The sequence below is a fragment of the Corapipo altera genome, unplaced genomic scaffold (assembly GCF_003945725.1).
Source record: "Corapipo altera isolate COAL_440 unplaced genomic scaffold, ASM394572v1 61, whole genome shotgun sequence".
Lineage (NCBI taxonomy): Eukaryota > Metazoa > Chordata > Aves > Passeriformes > Pipridae > Corapipo > Corapipo altera.
The window spans coordinates 1,919,337-1,935,659 of NW_020884910.1; the positions used below are offsets into that span (position 1 = coordinate 1,919,337).

The 16,323-nt window shown below is 38.3% G+C and overlaps 1 protein-coding gene across 7 annotated transcripts in view; it reads left to right on the plus strand.

Annotated features, from left to right (window-relative positions):
* GRAMD1C (GRAM domain containing 1C) overlaps positions 1 to 16,323 on the plus strand; it is a 52,817-nt gene that overhangs the window by 12,678 nt on the left and 23,816 nt on the right. For all 7 annotated transcript variants that reach the window (XR_003529312.1, XM_027653465.1, XM_027653466.1 and 4 more), the window contains exons 3-6: positions 5,657 to 5,741; positions 8,895 to 8,998; positions 10,731 to 10,826; positions 12,039 to 12,119. Coding sequence is in view for 6 of the 7 variants with exons in the window: in XM_027653465.1 (XP_027509266.1) it covers positions 5,657 to 5,741; positions 8,895 to 8,998; positions 10,731 to 10,826; positions 12,039 to 12,119 (366 nt within the window). In the remaining variant the exon portion in view is untranslated. The remainder of the gene's footprint in view (positions 1 to 5,656; positions 5,742 to 8,894; positions 8,999 to 10,730; positions 10,827 to 12,038; positions 12,120 to 16,323) is intronic.

A 16,323-nucleotide genomic window follows, 5' to 3' on the forward strand; every position in this document is an offset into this window, starting at 1 on the left:
AACATGGGAACTTCTGGAAAGCAGGCTCCTAAGGAGTACAGTGGCTGAGCAAACCCTGGCAACAGTTGCTTGGTTTCTTTTTTTTAGTTGGTTGACATGCCTCTCATGACCTATGAATTAAATACAACTGTGTGGATAAGCACATGTGATCAAATACCTACTTATTTAAAAAAAACCCCAACAAAACAAAATAAACCAAAAATCCCCCCCAAAACAAAAAAAAAAAAAAAAAGTGAGCCAAAGTGAACAGTATACTGTACACAGCACAGTAAGTCATGCTAAGTAATGTGGTGGTGCTCTTCACATCCTGTGAGTGGTTCTTTCTCTTTGTAAGTTTAATGTTTTTGTCCTTTGAGAGAAAGAAAATAAGTGTAAGTCACTGCTAGTAAAGCTTTTGAGTACTCAAACTGGTTTAGGAACAACTTTCAATCATTTTTTTTCTGTGATTGTCAGGAATTGGTTAGTGAAAATAAATCACTTTAACAGAGTAGATCTAGACTGTTTACATGTGATAAGGTATATAGAACAAGTCTGACACTTCTAACATACAGCCTAGTGCTTGTTTTCAGAAGAAATGGAAAACTCTGCCCGGTAACTACAAAAAGATAAGGGAGACTGGTAGTCATGTGGATCTGGGCTTTCACTGTGATTTTTGTGCCTAAAAGCAAATGTGAGTCAGATTTGTGTGTTTGTGTGACAGTGCTATATTTAGCTTTCAAGAAGGACATTACAAATAGGAGGGGATTCAGAAAAGCCACAAGAACAAGTCTGAAAAAATAAAATCTTGAGAAGCTTAATCCCTACGTCAAAAGAAGATATGGAGTAACTTGCTTACAATCCAAAAATAATTCACAAAGTGAAGATAAGATTAAGTAACAGACCAGTAGAAGCACTATCCATAGCTAGGTTGGATTTTTCCATCAGGAGTGACTTTTTAAATTAAAAAGGTAAAATATATATATTATTCTTTGCCAAAGGGAAATTTGGTCATCACAACTCTAGTTTTAAAGTAGGAGGGCTGTGGTTTGTGTGATATAGATTAGATGGGTGGTCAAATGAACTTTTCTGGACTGAAGAAATGGCTGCAGTGGTGTCCACATTTCTCTGATGGAAAGGCTTGTCAAACTTGGCACCTTCTACAGTTAGCCTCAGCAGGGAGACCACCTTCTCAGTGCCAGGGGAGTTGTTCTTGTGTTTATAGGTAAGCATGCCTGAATTTATTTTAAGGTATGTGAAACCCTAAGTTTGCCTGCCTTACACTGCTAAATGAGGCTTTTGCTCAGGGCTGTTGACTTGGCTCTCACCTAGCCTAAGGAGGCTTTAGTCTCACTGAAAATGGGATGTTGGTATGTTTTGGTTTGGCTTTTTTTGTTAGTTTGCTTTTGGGTTGATTTTTTTTTTTCTCACTTATCTGATAAGTTTAAAGAATATTTCCAGTATAAAGTAGTCTTGTTGTATAAAATCAAACCTCCTCTCTGACTGTGTGTTCTTCTGGAGGCTGCTTTCTTTTTCTTTCTGCTGATGCTAAAAAGGGTTTTAGCTGAATTTGAAGAGGGAAGAACACAGTGTGTTCTTCAGTAGAAATGCAGGAGCTTTTGCAAGAATATTTAATATTCGTTTTAATGTGGTAGCGTAGGATTATAATGTACTTTCATCCTAACCTTACTAATGTCTCCAAATTTGTTTTTGACCATGTCTAGAAACTTCACAGGAAATTACTGGTCAAGCTCTTCTGTCTTTGGGGAATAGCATGTCAGGTGGTCTTTAAGTAGATTTTAGAGAGAGTGGCATGGATTTACATGCTTCATGTGGATTTACATGGAAGCAAAGCCATGTGTTCCATGGACCATATTTTGTTGCTCGAGTGAGGCTTCTGAGCATAAAAGGGGAGTAGATGGGGGAACTTCCTTGTACCTCAAGCACTTGGTGGTAACTGATACCAAGACTGAAGCTCGGTGGGAGATACGTGTGCATCTCTTAAAATGAGGTGACATCAGAGTTGTGTTGCTGTACTGGTGAGGTCAACTTACCTGTGATCTCAGCGGTTGTATTCGTAGCTGCATGTCAAAACCATGGAATGCGAATTGTCAGGTGACTTGGGTTTTGTAGTTTCTCAAAACAAAGGGAAAACACTAACAAAGTAAATGCAAAATTATTACTGTCATTAGTTGATTGTTTAAAAACGTACAAACCATTCTGCTGAGGTTGATTGACTATTTGCATGCTTAGTGATACATGCAATCAAATCATTTCATAACGATTAGGGGTTTTGCTTGTACTCCTGTGAGAAGGTGTAGCTTAATTTTCCTCTGTAGTTTGCTAAGAGGCTCAAATTGTTTGCAGTGGCCACACTTCGAAGATGTAAATGTGAAGGGAAGCTGTTTTTTTCTATCCTATAAATAACTCAGCTTAGTGCTAATTTAAGTTTACATATTTTTTTTCTGGAACATGACTTCATGTAGTTGGACTGTTCCTTTTCTAAACAACATATGAGAGTCACTTGGTTATGTGTCTCCAAGTAATACCTGTTTCTTACATAAATGTCTTCTGTAAAACTTCTTGGTTGTCACTGAAGATGGTTTTCCATTTATGCTAACTTTCAGTTTTCTGGTATATTTTTTTTGGTTCAGATGGAAAATGCTAATATATTGTTGGCTGGACTTAATTTCCTTGGTGATTAAATATAGCATAACCGTAAATGGCTAAGATTATCCTCAGGCAAAGTGTTTACCTGATGACTTATAATTAAACCTAGAAATGTGTATGTGTTAAAAATGAGTTGGTGTTTTCATCTCTTAAATGTCATACTACAATCTGATTTATGTCTTTCTTCTTTTAATATTTGATGTTAGATTTTGTAATCCAGAGGTGGCAACCTGCTTGAAATGCTGCCACATGTTGGACATTATAGTAACCATTATAAGAGATGCTGTATTCATAGAAATGTCTTATTTTCTTCAATTCAGGGAAATTGAAATTGCCAGTAGTGTTAAAATTGTCCCTGTTGTTTCCCAAGTCCATGGAGGGATCTCCTAATCACCAAACCATATATTGAATAGGTAACAGTTACAGATCTAAGTGAGCCTGTTTTCATGCAAAGTAGAGAAAAGATAAGGGTTGAAAGTTTGTGTGCTCACTCTTTTCCTGCTGATTAGATAAGGATTCAGAGCAAGCTCCGCATAAATGGCCTAAGAGCTCAGTAGAAAGCTACAATTAATAAGAGGCTTTCTTATTTGTCGCTCATGACAACACTTCTAAATGCCAGCCAGGATTTCTCAGAAGCTATAGCAGGTTTTATGCTCTAGAAAAAAAAAGTCCTTTCTAAGTAAAACTCGGTGTCTTGAGTTTGGATTCTTGGAGCTGTTGAACTGGCTGATTCAGACACTAATATAAATGTGTCTGTGATACTATGATGTTCCTATTTTCCTTCCGATTCCTTTTGTCTTATAGTGACAGAAATGCTTAACTCCAGTGTAGCTCTTTTCTCTTGTATACAGTGTGTTTGAGAATCTACTCTCCTCCTTAAAAGTGTTGCTGCCTAAATCATAGTTTCATAACTCAGACTTAGAGATAGTGAGTTTTCTTTTACTCTCATGGCAGACCAGTTCTTTTATCTCCTTGTGTGCTGGCATTTTCTACACAAGCTATACTTTAGTCAACTGAGGTATGACTGAGTGTAAACAAAAGGGTCTCTGGAACTACAGGTGGAAACTTTACAGATGTGAGTTAATTTCTCACTTTTCCCTATGTCTCTTTCCAGAGTAATTGCAAAGAACTGGGTTTTTTCAAAGCAGTGCAGTTGTTGGATGCTTGTTTTGGATGACCAGTTAGAAGTGGCCCATTAGGGCTTGAGGTGGCTAGGCCAAGAAACCACAGCCTATCTACTTCAGGAGGTTACATGCTCTCCAAGAATGTTATTTTTATACTCTCAGAAACAACTGAAATATAATTGGAAGCATACAGCTTAGAGGACATGTTAAACATGTTGTCCTTTACCTGCACCCAAAGCTTTCGTGTTTACTTTTCTCAGAAGGAAGGGGGGGGTGGATGTCTTTTCAATCTCCATCCCTCACTGTCTTTTTGCATTACAATGCTCAGAATATTAGTGGACAGCAAATACCTCCTCAAACAGTGATCAGATGTAAAGATTTACCTTTAATTACCATGAATAAAATAAACGTTTGCATATATATTTTTTTTTAAAGCTGAACTTTGCTCTCTCTTGTGTTAGGTGCACTTAAACATTTGACCTTTCATGTTGTTGTGGCCTAAGAGCTCAATTCTCAAGTATAAGTAGATGACAGACCATCATAGTCTGTGAGTCTGGGGTGGTGTTCAGGGAACTTTTGAACTGCAAGAAGCAGGAATGTCCTCTGTGGAAAAAAGAGTGAAAATATGAGAATCTTGAGGAGGTGGGAGCAGTATTGGCTTTAGTTTATTAAAAGACCCTGATAAATCTGTCTTTGTTCCGGGATTGTTTTGACAACAAGCACAAACATAATGAAAGGATAGACCAACTAACATACAACAGGAGTGTATCAAAAGTAGTAAACATCCTGCAAGGTTATACAGTCAAAAGTGGTTCTTTGCCTCCTTTCTTCCCTCATGCTAAAAGTAAATAGCAACGAATTTTATGGCAGAGATGGATTTAGTGGTGAATGTCAAGTTTTGGAGTAATACAATTGTGCAAGGAGAGAATAGCAGCCATGTGCTTAAGATCTTCAGAAAGGTTAAAAAAAAGTGTAAAGGAGGTCTTTTCGTTATATTTATACCTGATTTTAGTAACACTTGAAAGTGGTTTCTTCCTGTCTTAGCTATAGTCCAGCTGAGTCATGGCCTTATACAGCATTTAGTTAGGTAGTTAGGACAGCCTCTAAAATAAGTGTCCAACATCTGTCAAGAAAAAAAATGGCCCTGTTATAACTGCAAAATGAAAAATAGGGCTTTCACAGCAGAATATTTTCTGGAGAACATGCTGAAGCTCTTTATTTGAATGGGAGCAGGAACATTTGTTTATAAGAATAAGGAGTTAAAAGTCCATCAAGATAGTCTTCTTTGCTGTGAGTTTGCTGCCCATTTTGAATCTCAAATGAATCATATAAACAGTGATCTTGAATATGAGGTGAAATGTAGAACAGATCAGAAAATCAAGAAGTGATTTCCTCCTTATTGGAGTTATACCAACTGGAGAAAAATCCAGTGCATTGTAGTGTTCCTGAAATGGTGCTCCAAGTAAGACATAAGTGTTCTAGGTTGTGTTCTTGTGTCTAGCTAGTGGCCTGCATGAGGGCTTGATCTACTCTGTCACCTCTGTGTTGTGGCCTTGCTGCCTCTTCACTTAGCCTGTGCTAGAATATTTAGTCCCAGAAGGGCTTTCATCTCCTTATGAGTGCAGCAGGTTGCCATCATACAACTGTAATGCCTTGTAATTGGCATCTGGCCTGATATAGGGAATAGTTTGGCCCATGCTCTCCTAAATACTCTTATATAAGCGAGCATAAAGTTACAGTGATGATCACATTTAGATACCACCTATTCTTTATTGCTCTTTTGATGTTCATTTGTTCTTCAAGATAAAATTACACTTCCAGTATGAAGACAGTTGAAGGCTGAAAATAAATCTGTTTGCATAACCTTTTACTGTTCTTTGTTGCAGCTCTCAAGTTCCACTTACAAATATAGGAGTGAAGAATTCAAGAGGCAGTTTTCTCATCTGCCAGACTCAGAGAGACTCATAGTAGGTAAGACGTAATCACAGCAAAAATCCTTGTCTTCTGGCTGATAACTTCAGATTGCAGTAGTGTCAAAGCATTTTGATTTCTTTTTACGGCAAATTCTAACTACAGCTGATAACTTTCTGTTCTCCTGTCTCTGAAATAGCACCAGATGCCTTAAGGGAAAGTCAGGTTCATACTCCTCTCCTGTACTGACTGCTTTGGGAAAATGACAGATTCATTTTGGGGATTGAGAAGTGAAGGAGAGGGTGCAGAACCCTCCAATTCATCTAGATACAGGATGGAAACCTTTTAATGACTTTTCCTGGTGCTACTTTTAGTGCGTTTTTAGACAAAACCCGTAGTGGAGATATGATTGTGTGACAATGGACAAGTTAGATCTTTATGCAAGGTCAGGGTGAGCAGCGAGCACATAAACTTTGCATACATGCATTGCCAGGTTTGTGAGATGGTAGTGTGAGAATAGCAGAGGTAGAATTTAATCCTGAGAGCACCGAATATGTTTTATGCTCTTTCTAGCATGGGCAACCAGCTTGGTGTACCTCTTGCAGTGTTACAACCTTTTATTTTCTATCCTGTGAGTGTCTGCATCCTCTCTCTTTGGGACATGGATACAAAGTTAAGGATGTTTCAGAGACCCTGTTAAGTAGGTAGATCATCCTTGCAAGGACCATTTCTCTTTGCTCCCTGGAACTAACACCCTTGCCTAGGCACCTTGATTAATGTGACTTGTGGGACTGAGTGGCACAGTGGGTGTTTGTAATTTAAAAGACTTTTTCAGATGAATAGGAGAGGAAAGAAGCTGATGTCAGAGAATATCAAACTATGGTGTATAACATCTCAACACAGAGATATATTCCTTTTGAGCTCCAATTCCCTGATTCAGTCCACTGTAGAATCCATAGAAGGTAAACATGTAACCTACCTCCTTCAAATACAGTGATGCACCTTATTCCCTCCTTTATTACCTGCTTGCACTGTATTTGTTTAACAAATACCCTGCCAAAGAACTGGGTGTTAGTTTTATACAAAAGTGGCACTGTGACTGTTTAAAATTAATCTCTTATTTTATGCAACCTTTAAAGAAATTAATATTGAGAGGCTGTCAGTGTATGCCCACAGTGTGCAAGTGACAGCTCTGAAACAGTTAAATCCCTGTGTCTTTTTCCAGCCTCAGAAGGGGGCAGTTATCCTCTGAAATGCCTTCTGAATTTTTAAAATATTTGAGTAGCTAAAGTAAAACAGAAGAAATGGGTATTACTTCAAAGCATTGTTTTGATGTTTCTCCTTGTACTTGATTGATACAAAAAACCATGGAGCAAACTCTGAAGCACAGTTTCAAAGAACAGACTGCCTAGGACTTAGAGAAATATTTAGTAATGGGTTAATCCCAACAATTTAGCACCTGCTCCATCAGAAGCAAAGTCACTACTTTTATATAATTTTTTTTTTACCCTGTAAAAACAGCGCTTCTCTGAAATGACTCTTTGCATCCCCCAGGCAAAGAGCTCTTCCTTTGCTTGGTGCAGAAAAACTTATTATAGGCTTTACAGTGCTCAGAGAAGCCCTTACTTGCTGCTGTTCATTAAAAGAATTGTAACTCCTCTTGTTCTTAACTCAGCTGTTAAAAAGAAGCAACTATTCCACTGTAATGAGCACAGTATACAAAGATTGTAGGAAATATTTTCTTAAAATGAAAAGAATTACTTAGACTTTCTAAATCAGAGCTTAAAGGAGTGCTGTTATAATTTGCCTGAAACTGTTGTTTACAATCAGAATATTTAGCTACTGATTCTGAAAACTTAGAAGGAGAAATGCTAATCTCTCCCTTTTGTTTTGATATTTTCTTTTGTGTAAGTAGGTCAGATGGGGTTGCTCATCACTTGCCCAGTGATGACCTTTATAGGTCTAAATCCTTTCCATGCAAACTTCTTAGTAATGCTTTCCTCAAGTCCTTAACCTCAAACTCCTGCTGCATTCCTCTCTTAGCGTTTTGGTATCTGACTTTTTGTTAAACATGCACTTACTGGTTTAGATTTGTCATTCTGTTTACAGTTATGTCTCCAAGGGCTTGTATACATGTCTCATTATTGTTGCAAAAAACTTTATTTCCACTTGATTATTTGAGGAGAAAAACCCAAGGGAACGTTAAAAACTATAATAAAAGCTTTTGTAGATGCAGACTTAGCTTGAAGTTAGGATGTTGGGGACTCTTGAACCTCTTGATATTTGAACAAGAATTGTATTCATCTTGTAGTACACAAAATCAAAATTCTGGCTCGGACAATACCAGATACAATGCTTTTCAAAATAACAAAGACATCTGATACCTCTAAAGTTAAAATCATTAATATCCTGCACGAATACCTACATTCTGGGTATTTTCTATACATAAGGTAGCCTTCTTTAGGTCAGAGCTTCCAGAAGAGGTCTGTCTTAATTATGTAGCAGTAGTACTTCTGAAAATTCCTTTTTTTTTTTTTCCTTTTGAAAATTCCTGTTTCAGGCTTTGAAATAGTGAAAGCGCTTGGAGATTTTTATAAAGTGCAACCAAATCCTCTGCTCTTGTTCTTAATTAGCAGGTATCTGATGATGCATAATTACCTTCTAGCTGAATCTTGTTTCTCAATAGGGATGTTTCAGTCAGAGGCAGTATCATAAAAATGACAGCTTCTGAAAATATCCCCCGCCTGAAAACTGGATAGCTTCAAGATGCCCTTTAGTGTCTCACTCTGCAGATAGTTTTAGCTAGTGATAGGATCTGTTTAGTGGAAAATTATTATCCTACTGCAACATATGAACTACTGTTATGTAGGAGTTGACAGTATAATCTGTTATATTATAAAACGTTTGTGTATTCTGTTGTTTAGGCACTTTAAAGTTTTACTAATTAATACTTCTCACATGTTCCTGGTCTTGCCTGATACCTCTTCTCTGAAAGCATAGGATAATGCACAGAGGGTTGATACACAGAGGTATTCCATTAACTCTGGGTGTTCCCAGAACAGTGGTCTGGATGCAACCCAGTACAAGTCTGCCTTTGTAGACTTCTTAAGAGTGAAAGAAATGGCCTTTTATTATGTTGTAATATTCCTATAAGAAGTTTGGATCAACTGTGCTGCAGTGAGTGAGTAACTTGCTCTTGCTCTCTCTACATAGATTACGCCTGTGCACTCCAGAAGGATATCCTGCTGCAAGGGCGCTTATATCTCTCTGAAAACTGGCTCTGTTTCCACAGCAACATTTTCCGATGGGAGACCACAGTAAGATTGCTTAGCATGCTTGAATCCCACCTTTTCTTTGTCCTATGCTATCAGGATATTGGGGTAGAGTCCCTCAAGCAAAGTTTGTCCTGTCAATCTCATGCTAGTGACTTTGGGCTCTGAAGAAAGAGCCTGCATCCCTGAGTCGATATGCAGATGCATTGCTCTGTAAAATGAGAATAGCCTTGGAGACATCCTAATGCTTAAGTAAGCCTGCTCAGTCAGTCATTCAGCATAGGAAGTTTAGGAGTTATGCAAAAGCTGATCTTTTACATTCCTGGGTGACAGTTTGCCTCTCCTTACCAAGAAGAGTTACCCAAGGGATGTAACACATAATCTTCTCCTGTAAGACCAGAAGCACGACACAATACATGGTGTCTGAGAACTCTCCAGCATTGAACCTCACTTGATTTAGTCTCATATGTAAATATCAGCATCCAAGAACAGCAAAAGGGAATTGATAAATGATCTCTGCAAGTTCTCATATTGTGGTCTGTAGCTTTTGAACAGTATGGACAAAATTTGGTATTTGTGATATGTTGGCCCTCTTTTTGTGTAAAAATTAGGTTAATGAGTTAAAATTTTTCATTCAAGCAGTTGTTGTATCTGGTGTAGAACTTTCATAAGGCAGTGAATGAGAAAAGGGAGATAACCTAGGTAGTAGGTGATGGTTGTGTCAAAATGTTCTGTGAGCTGTAAGACTGCTCATACCTTAAGTTAATCTCTTAAATTTAAGTGCTCTGAAATACACAGGACAAACAACAAATAGCTGGTATACTTTAGGACAGTGAGGGTATGTAGAAATACTTAACTGAAAACCAAGTTTAATTTCATCAAGTGTATTTGACTGAATATTTCTTATTTGAGACTTGAAATAAATTAAAAATAAACCCTTTGAAATTACACCCTTGAACATGTAAACTCTTTCAAGACTGATTTTTCAGCCAAAACAGCATACATCCTGGTATGCTGTTGCTGCCTGTTTAGCAGAGTGGTATTTTCAGTGATAACCTTTAGGCAATCTGAGCTTATCAGCTGCAATGGTAGAGCCAAGTTTGGGGACCTCCTTAGCAGGTTGTGTTGATGCAGAGAGAGAATAAGTGGAGGACCTTCTGCACACAGGGGAAAAAGCAAATCCAACTGTATGTTCTTCCTTTTTCCAAGCAGAATGGCAGCACAGCCTTCTCTGCAAGTGAAGGGGGTAGGGTGAATGGAAATGGCTTGTTGCAGCCAGTCAGACCATGCTCTTCTAAATTTCAAGTACTAATATACAAGGCAAGCACACTTAATCAGGAAGATTTTCTTGCAGTGTCTGGACTGCAAATAAATCTCTGAAAATGGGATATATTGCAATTTCTGTGAGATGACATAGACAAGAGAGATCAGATAATAGGCTGTCCTGCTTTATGTCTAGCATGCTGATTGAGATTGGCTTTCGCATCTGTGGTTTTTATTTGGTTGGGATTGTAGGAGGAGTGGAGGGAAAGAAGAAAGAACCACTTGCTTCCCTAGTCCTAATATGAAAGGAGATTATTCTTAAGTCACCTTAGCTTCTACTTTGGAATACTTGCTGTTAAGCTTAGCAAGTGAAGACTGTAATTGCCTTTGTGATCTCAACTAAATTGCATCCCAGGGTTTAGGGCTAGAGTTCCTCTTGCATGTTCTGTAACTTTAAATTTTTAGTCTTAACAGTTATTTTTTGATATGTCTTATTAAATCTGTTTCTGCTTAGATTTCTATTGCCTTGAAGGATATCACTTTCATGACAAAGGAGAAGACTGCTCGGCTCATTCCAAATGCCATACAAATAGCAACAAAAGGAGAGAAGGTGAAAAGTTGTTTTAAAATATATTCTTGTTAAATTATAATCTCTAGGACAGCACTTGTTCTAGTTTATATTTGCTTAAGTAACTTCCCTGTCAAATTTTAAGTGTGACTGGGACTGACTTGGTGGGATTGAGACAGACTGGTGGTTTGGTCCCTGTGCAATATTGGCTTAGTAATTCAACTTCAGTTTGATTGCAGAATCCCTTCTTAGTGTTGATGCAGTAACCAGGAAGGAAGAGGCTTTGTCTCACTGATTGAAAGGAAAGCCATTTAAAAACTATAAGTTCAGGGCATGAATTCAGAATTAGCATTCTTGATATTGGAAAAATATGAAAGTGATATGAATCACTGGATTTAAAGTGCCCCTGGAAGAAAAACTGCTGAAAATAAAAGGACTGTGGTGTCATGGGTTTTGAGTTATGGAGAAATTTCCCCTAGAACATGCTGTTATATGTGCTGGGAAATTAAGTTTGTGAGTGTGTATTTGAAAAACTGAAAAGCATGATGCAGAATTTTCTTACATGCAACACAGTTCTTCTGTAAGTACCTTGAAAATAATAATTCTTGGGTGGATGCAGAGAATAGCTTTCCACAGTTAATGTGGAGTTGTTCTTTGTGAAGGAACTGTGATTCCTCATATTTGGCCGTTCCCTCTTAATTTATCCAATATTAACTTTCATCAACAAGGAAGAGAGACCTCTTTACTAAAAAATAACTTTCAAATGGGAAAGATTTTAATACTGCAAATGATGCATCTAATTTGATCTCATATTTTAATTATTTTAATTTCACATAATCTCACGTGAAAATATTAGTAAAAGGAATGTGTGGCAAAAGGATGGAAAGACCTGTGGCCTGTAAGAAACAGGCATATGCATCTCTGATTTGCTTCACCTCCTATGTGGAAGTGAGAGACATTTAGGTGTGTAGTTAGTTGAGGAAGAGCTCTTCCTTCATGCCAAGGGTAGTCACATGCCCAGAAGAGCAAGTGTCTTTATATACTGTGTGGACATTGGGGGTCTGACTCTTACTTATGGAAAGTGATAAAAAGTGTGGAGTGTGAGGAATATACTCTAGATTTGCTGAATATGAAAAAAGGCATGCTGTTGCTGAAAACCTTTATGATATTCAAGATACAAGGAAGCATTCTGGGGTTCTTGAAAGTACCTACAAGTGAGCTTTTTTTTTTTCCCCACCTTTGTTTTTCCTGCAGTTTTTCTTCACGTCATTCAGTGCAAGAGACAGAAGCTACCTCAGTATCTTCCGTTTATGGCAGAATGTGTTGCTGGATAAGGTGAGTTTGTACCTGTCAGTACCTTTTTCTAATGTGGGCATATGTGTCTTTGGAGGATAAGAGACTCGAAGTTAGCTTTTCCTTTCTGACTTATAATTCTAATCTGATGTTCTCCTTTGGTTCCTTGTACTTTATGTCCCAGATAAAATTCTCATCCTTTCTTTCTCATACTGCCACTTAAACTCTGCTGTTGATGGAGCATATAGGTTGCATGCTTCTCTTCACTACCAGCTCGAGCATACATTACTAAATTAGTATGCACTTGCTTTACATTTTTTATGATTAATTTGTGATTCAAAAGGCAAGAGGGTTTCTCAGTGAAAACTTTTAAGGAAAAGGGCCTAAAATCTCCTTCTCAGTTAAGTTAGCTGAACCTTTGCCATCCAGCTCATTACAACTCCCCTGACCTTGAATAAATGCAACAAAGGCAGGCTGTATGATATGAAAGTGTATTTTGGCAATCTATGTGAGTTAGTTTGATTTATATTGCAATTTGTGGATACTTAAGCTAATCTTCTTTCTAAAAATGCACTGAGACTTTTGCAGAACATCACTGTAAGAAAGATAATTTTTGTAAACCAATTTCTTCCTGTTTATGGCTCTCATTGTTTAAATATTTTAACACAGTTGCAATTGCACACTGAAATATCCACATATAACTGTGCTACAATGGCCCCCAAAGGATTCAAGCCGTTGGACTACTTATAGATTGTAGCTACCCTTTTTTTTTTTTTTTTTTGTTATGTTAATTTTAGGGCAGACTTTTTGTCAAACAAAAGCTGAAAATAATAAGGAAGTGCAATTTAAGGCAAAACTAATGTTTCCTGCTAATCTCTTCTCCCTCAAATCAAATACTATTTAACTGTAACATCATAACCATCTTGTCTTGAATCCAGCCACAATGTACTTTGTCATCTTTTAACAACTGGAATGTGCAACTGGAAGTAACCCAGCTTTCTTCTGTTATGCAGTGTGTCAGGAATCGCAATTACCTTATTCAGTTGATTAGTTTGTTGTGCTGGAGGGTGAATGTATGGACATTCAGGTACACAAATCTGCCCAAGGGGCTGGAACAGAGGTAACAAGCTTTGTGCTGTTCAGTATTAGTTTTCCTTGTGTGTTTCGACTGTGACACTAAAATGAGTGTCACATAAGGAATGACTTTTCACTTCAGAGCACTAACTGAAGGATAGATAAAAAAGCAGGAGGCATGGACTGCATATAAAATGAGATGTATTAAGCTAGCAGTTTTTAGGGATCAGTGCATTTGAGTAGCTTGGGAACTATCCTTATTCTTTCTTGCTGTTAGCTTGCTTGCATCCTCACTGAAGTATGTTAAAAGGTAGGTCTATGAGGTTTTCTGCTTGGCATTCTCAGTTGTAATATGGAACATTTCCATGAGGAATATGTAGGGCTTTTTAATGTAATATGTTTAGAACTAGTTACTGAAACAGGATTTCTGTTAGGTTGAGCTCCTACTTCTGCAATGTAATAGTGACTTCTGATTCTCTGCAAGAATGTTTGAGTCACCTGTCAGCCTACTTTATGATTCTTTACTGGATCAAGCTATAGGGGGGCACTGTGGAGTTGAAAGTAGAAACTGAAGTTGCTAGAGCTGGATCCACTGACTCCACTACAATGACAGCTGTCTATTGAACTGCTGCTAAAAGAGAGCCCTTGGTACATCCAAGCAGTTTTACTGCTTTCTCCTCACTACCCCATGGCAGGGACAACATACATTTGAAAAATATCTCATAGATCTGAGGCTCTGGCATGGTATGCAATGTTAAATTGTGAAATAAAGTAATTCTGTTGTAATCTGAAGTATAACTGACTGCAGCTGTCACAGTGCTGGTTTGCGCCACCTGATGGTGAATAATCCCCAATTTCCAGGATTTGGATCCAGGGGACCGGAATTGTATTTGCTTCAAATCACGTCTATGCCAAGGTAATTTTCGGTCACTGGCCTCTTCAACACTTCCTGGGCATAGATTTCCTGTTACGAGGTCTCGCCTCCGAAGAGTGACCTGTCTGCTTTACCTGATACACCTGAAGCTTTCACCACCTGCAGAACTTCTTGGTGGGGTCAGCATGCCCTTTCCCAGATCTCCATCTTGTGGCCGTTCTGTCTTGTACCTCTTCAGTATTGCATGTCCTAGGTGGTTGAACAAGTAGTCCTTTGTTAAGTCTGCCTTTCTACTAGAAGTGGCTTGCACTGTGCAAGAAAAACATCAAATGGTTAGATGCTATTCTGTGCCTAAACTTATCCATCCAGATGCTCTCCCCCAACTTTGCATCACTGTTCTGACAGGACTCCTGGTCCCCTTTAGCTGAGTTGTAATTCTCTAGCTCATAACTTCTCCTTTAGACCTTGCTCAGAATACAGTACTGTGCATCTGGTGCCTTTCTGGGAATCAGTGGGTACCTTCCTCTTAAGATGGTCCTTTCTTAGGCTTTTTATTCTTTAAATGTCCATGTAAAGATATTTTTTTCTTTCAAGCAAAATTCTATCTTTTTTTTCTCCATTCCTGTTGCAAAATGTGTGCAGAGTGAGTCTCTTAGGTTTTTACCTTGCCATTGTTTTTTAAATGATCCAGCATCATGGAAAATAAGGAATCATTAATGCAGGTCTGGAAGAGACATGACACCAGTGTTGATAAAACAGATAGCTGCTTCCATATCCACTGCAGCTTTCAATAATACATTGGTTTATAAAATCAGCTGAAAATCCTGTTTTGCAATAGGCTTTCCAGATTGGTAAAACAAGTTTACTATGGCTGCTATTGACAGTAAGAGCAATTCCATTTATACCTTTGCTTTATTTTCCTAAAGCTCGTGGGTGTCAAATATCCCTCCAGTTTAAGGGAGAAGGAACAAATTAAAATGTAATTAGACAGGTCATTCAAATCCCAAACAAACACAGCACTCCTTATTTCTAATGGAACAAGATCTTAACTTAATCGGTCTCAGTTCCCATGAGTCCTCTTCCTTAGAGTTGGATTTACTTTCCTATTGTTCTTTGTATGCTTTGCTGGGTAGAGATTTGCACCTGTCTCCAGAGACATTGTAGCAGGTAAGTCTAGAGGTGTGAGAAGGGACCAGAATTTCTGATCAGTTGGGCTTCTTATGGCAGACATCGGCCAGGACAACACTTCTGCCTTCTCCAGCAGCTTCTCAGGAAGGTTGTGAAAAAAGACAGGTTTATTTGCACCTTTGTGTGCAACAAGCGTTATTTTAGAGATCAAAGAGGGCTTGGTTTGATTCTGACCTTCATGTTTGGGCACTTAGAGAGCAAATTTGCTGTTTTCCTCCCCTGTTCTGCAAATAAGCAGTCAGACAGAGTTCTGTAGCAGAATTGCCTGGCAGGAGTGTGGTGTGTGGTGGGCTGTCTCTTGAGTCGATCTGTATGGCATGTCTTGTTCTTATTTCTGCATTTGTCGATAGGGGGTAAAAATCAGCAGCTTTGCTTTTGTCAGTAGCATTCTGTAGTATTGCTTGTGCCATGACACTGCTTTGTTGACTGTGAAGCAAAGTATTGATGTTTTATGCTCTTGCTGAAAAGACAAAAGAGTTTTGCAGCTGCTTCTTGTAGCCTTTGTGTTTGCACACAAAGAGAACTGAGGAAAAACCCAGCATAGACCATCACCTTGAATGGGGAAAGTAATTCATGTTTAGATTCAGCCTTTCAAGCTTCAGAGCTTCTCTAAACCATCCTCTCAGAAGCAGAAGTCTGACCCAGAAAATTTATGCCCTTCTTTGCTTTCAGAACTGATCCTTTCTGAGAAAATAAAGCAAGTCTGGTTTGGTCTTGGGTTATGACCATTAAGAACTTATTATATCTAGCTGAGCTAGGAATAATTGGGCAGAGCACAAGAATGCTGTTTTAGAAGCAGAAGCTGGTAGCATTGACTTTACAAAAACACAGGAAACAGCTTTATAGATTCCTAAAATGCATAGCTGAAAAGCTCCTCTGCTTTCCTCAAACTATTAAGCTCACTATACAAGGGCAGTCTGATTTGCCCATAGACTGCTGTGGAACATGCCAGTGAATTTAATTGGTGACATTAACTATTTCCCAGTTATTTTCTTATGACTGGAAATAAAAGCACTGGCAGTATTGGGTAATGGAAGTGAAAGTAGCTTCTCCCCCTGTCCTTTGATTTCTGATTGAAAAGTGTGCTATCTAGATGATACCTCAGTCGTA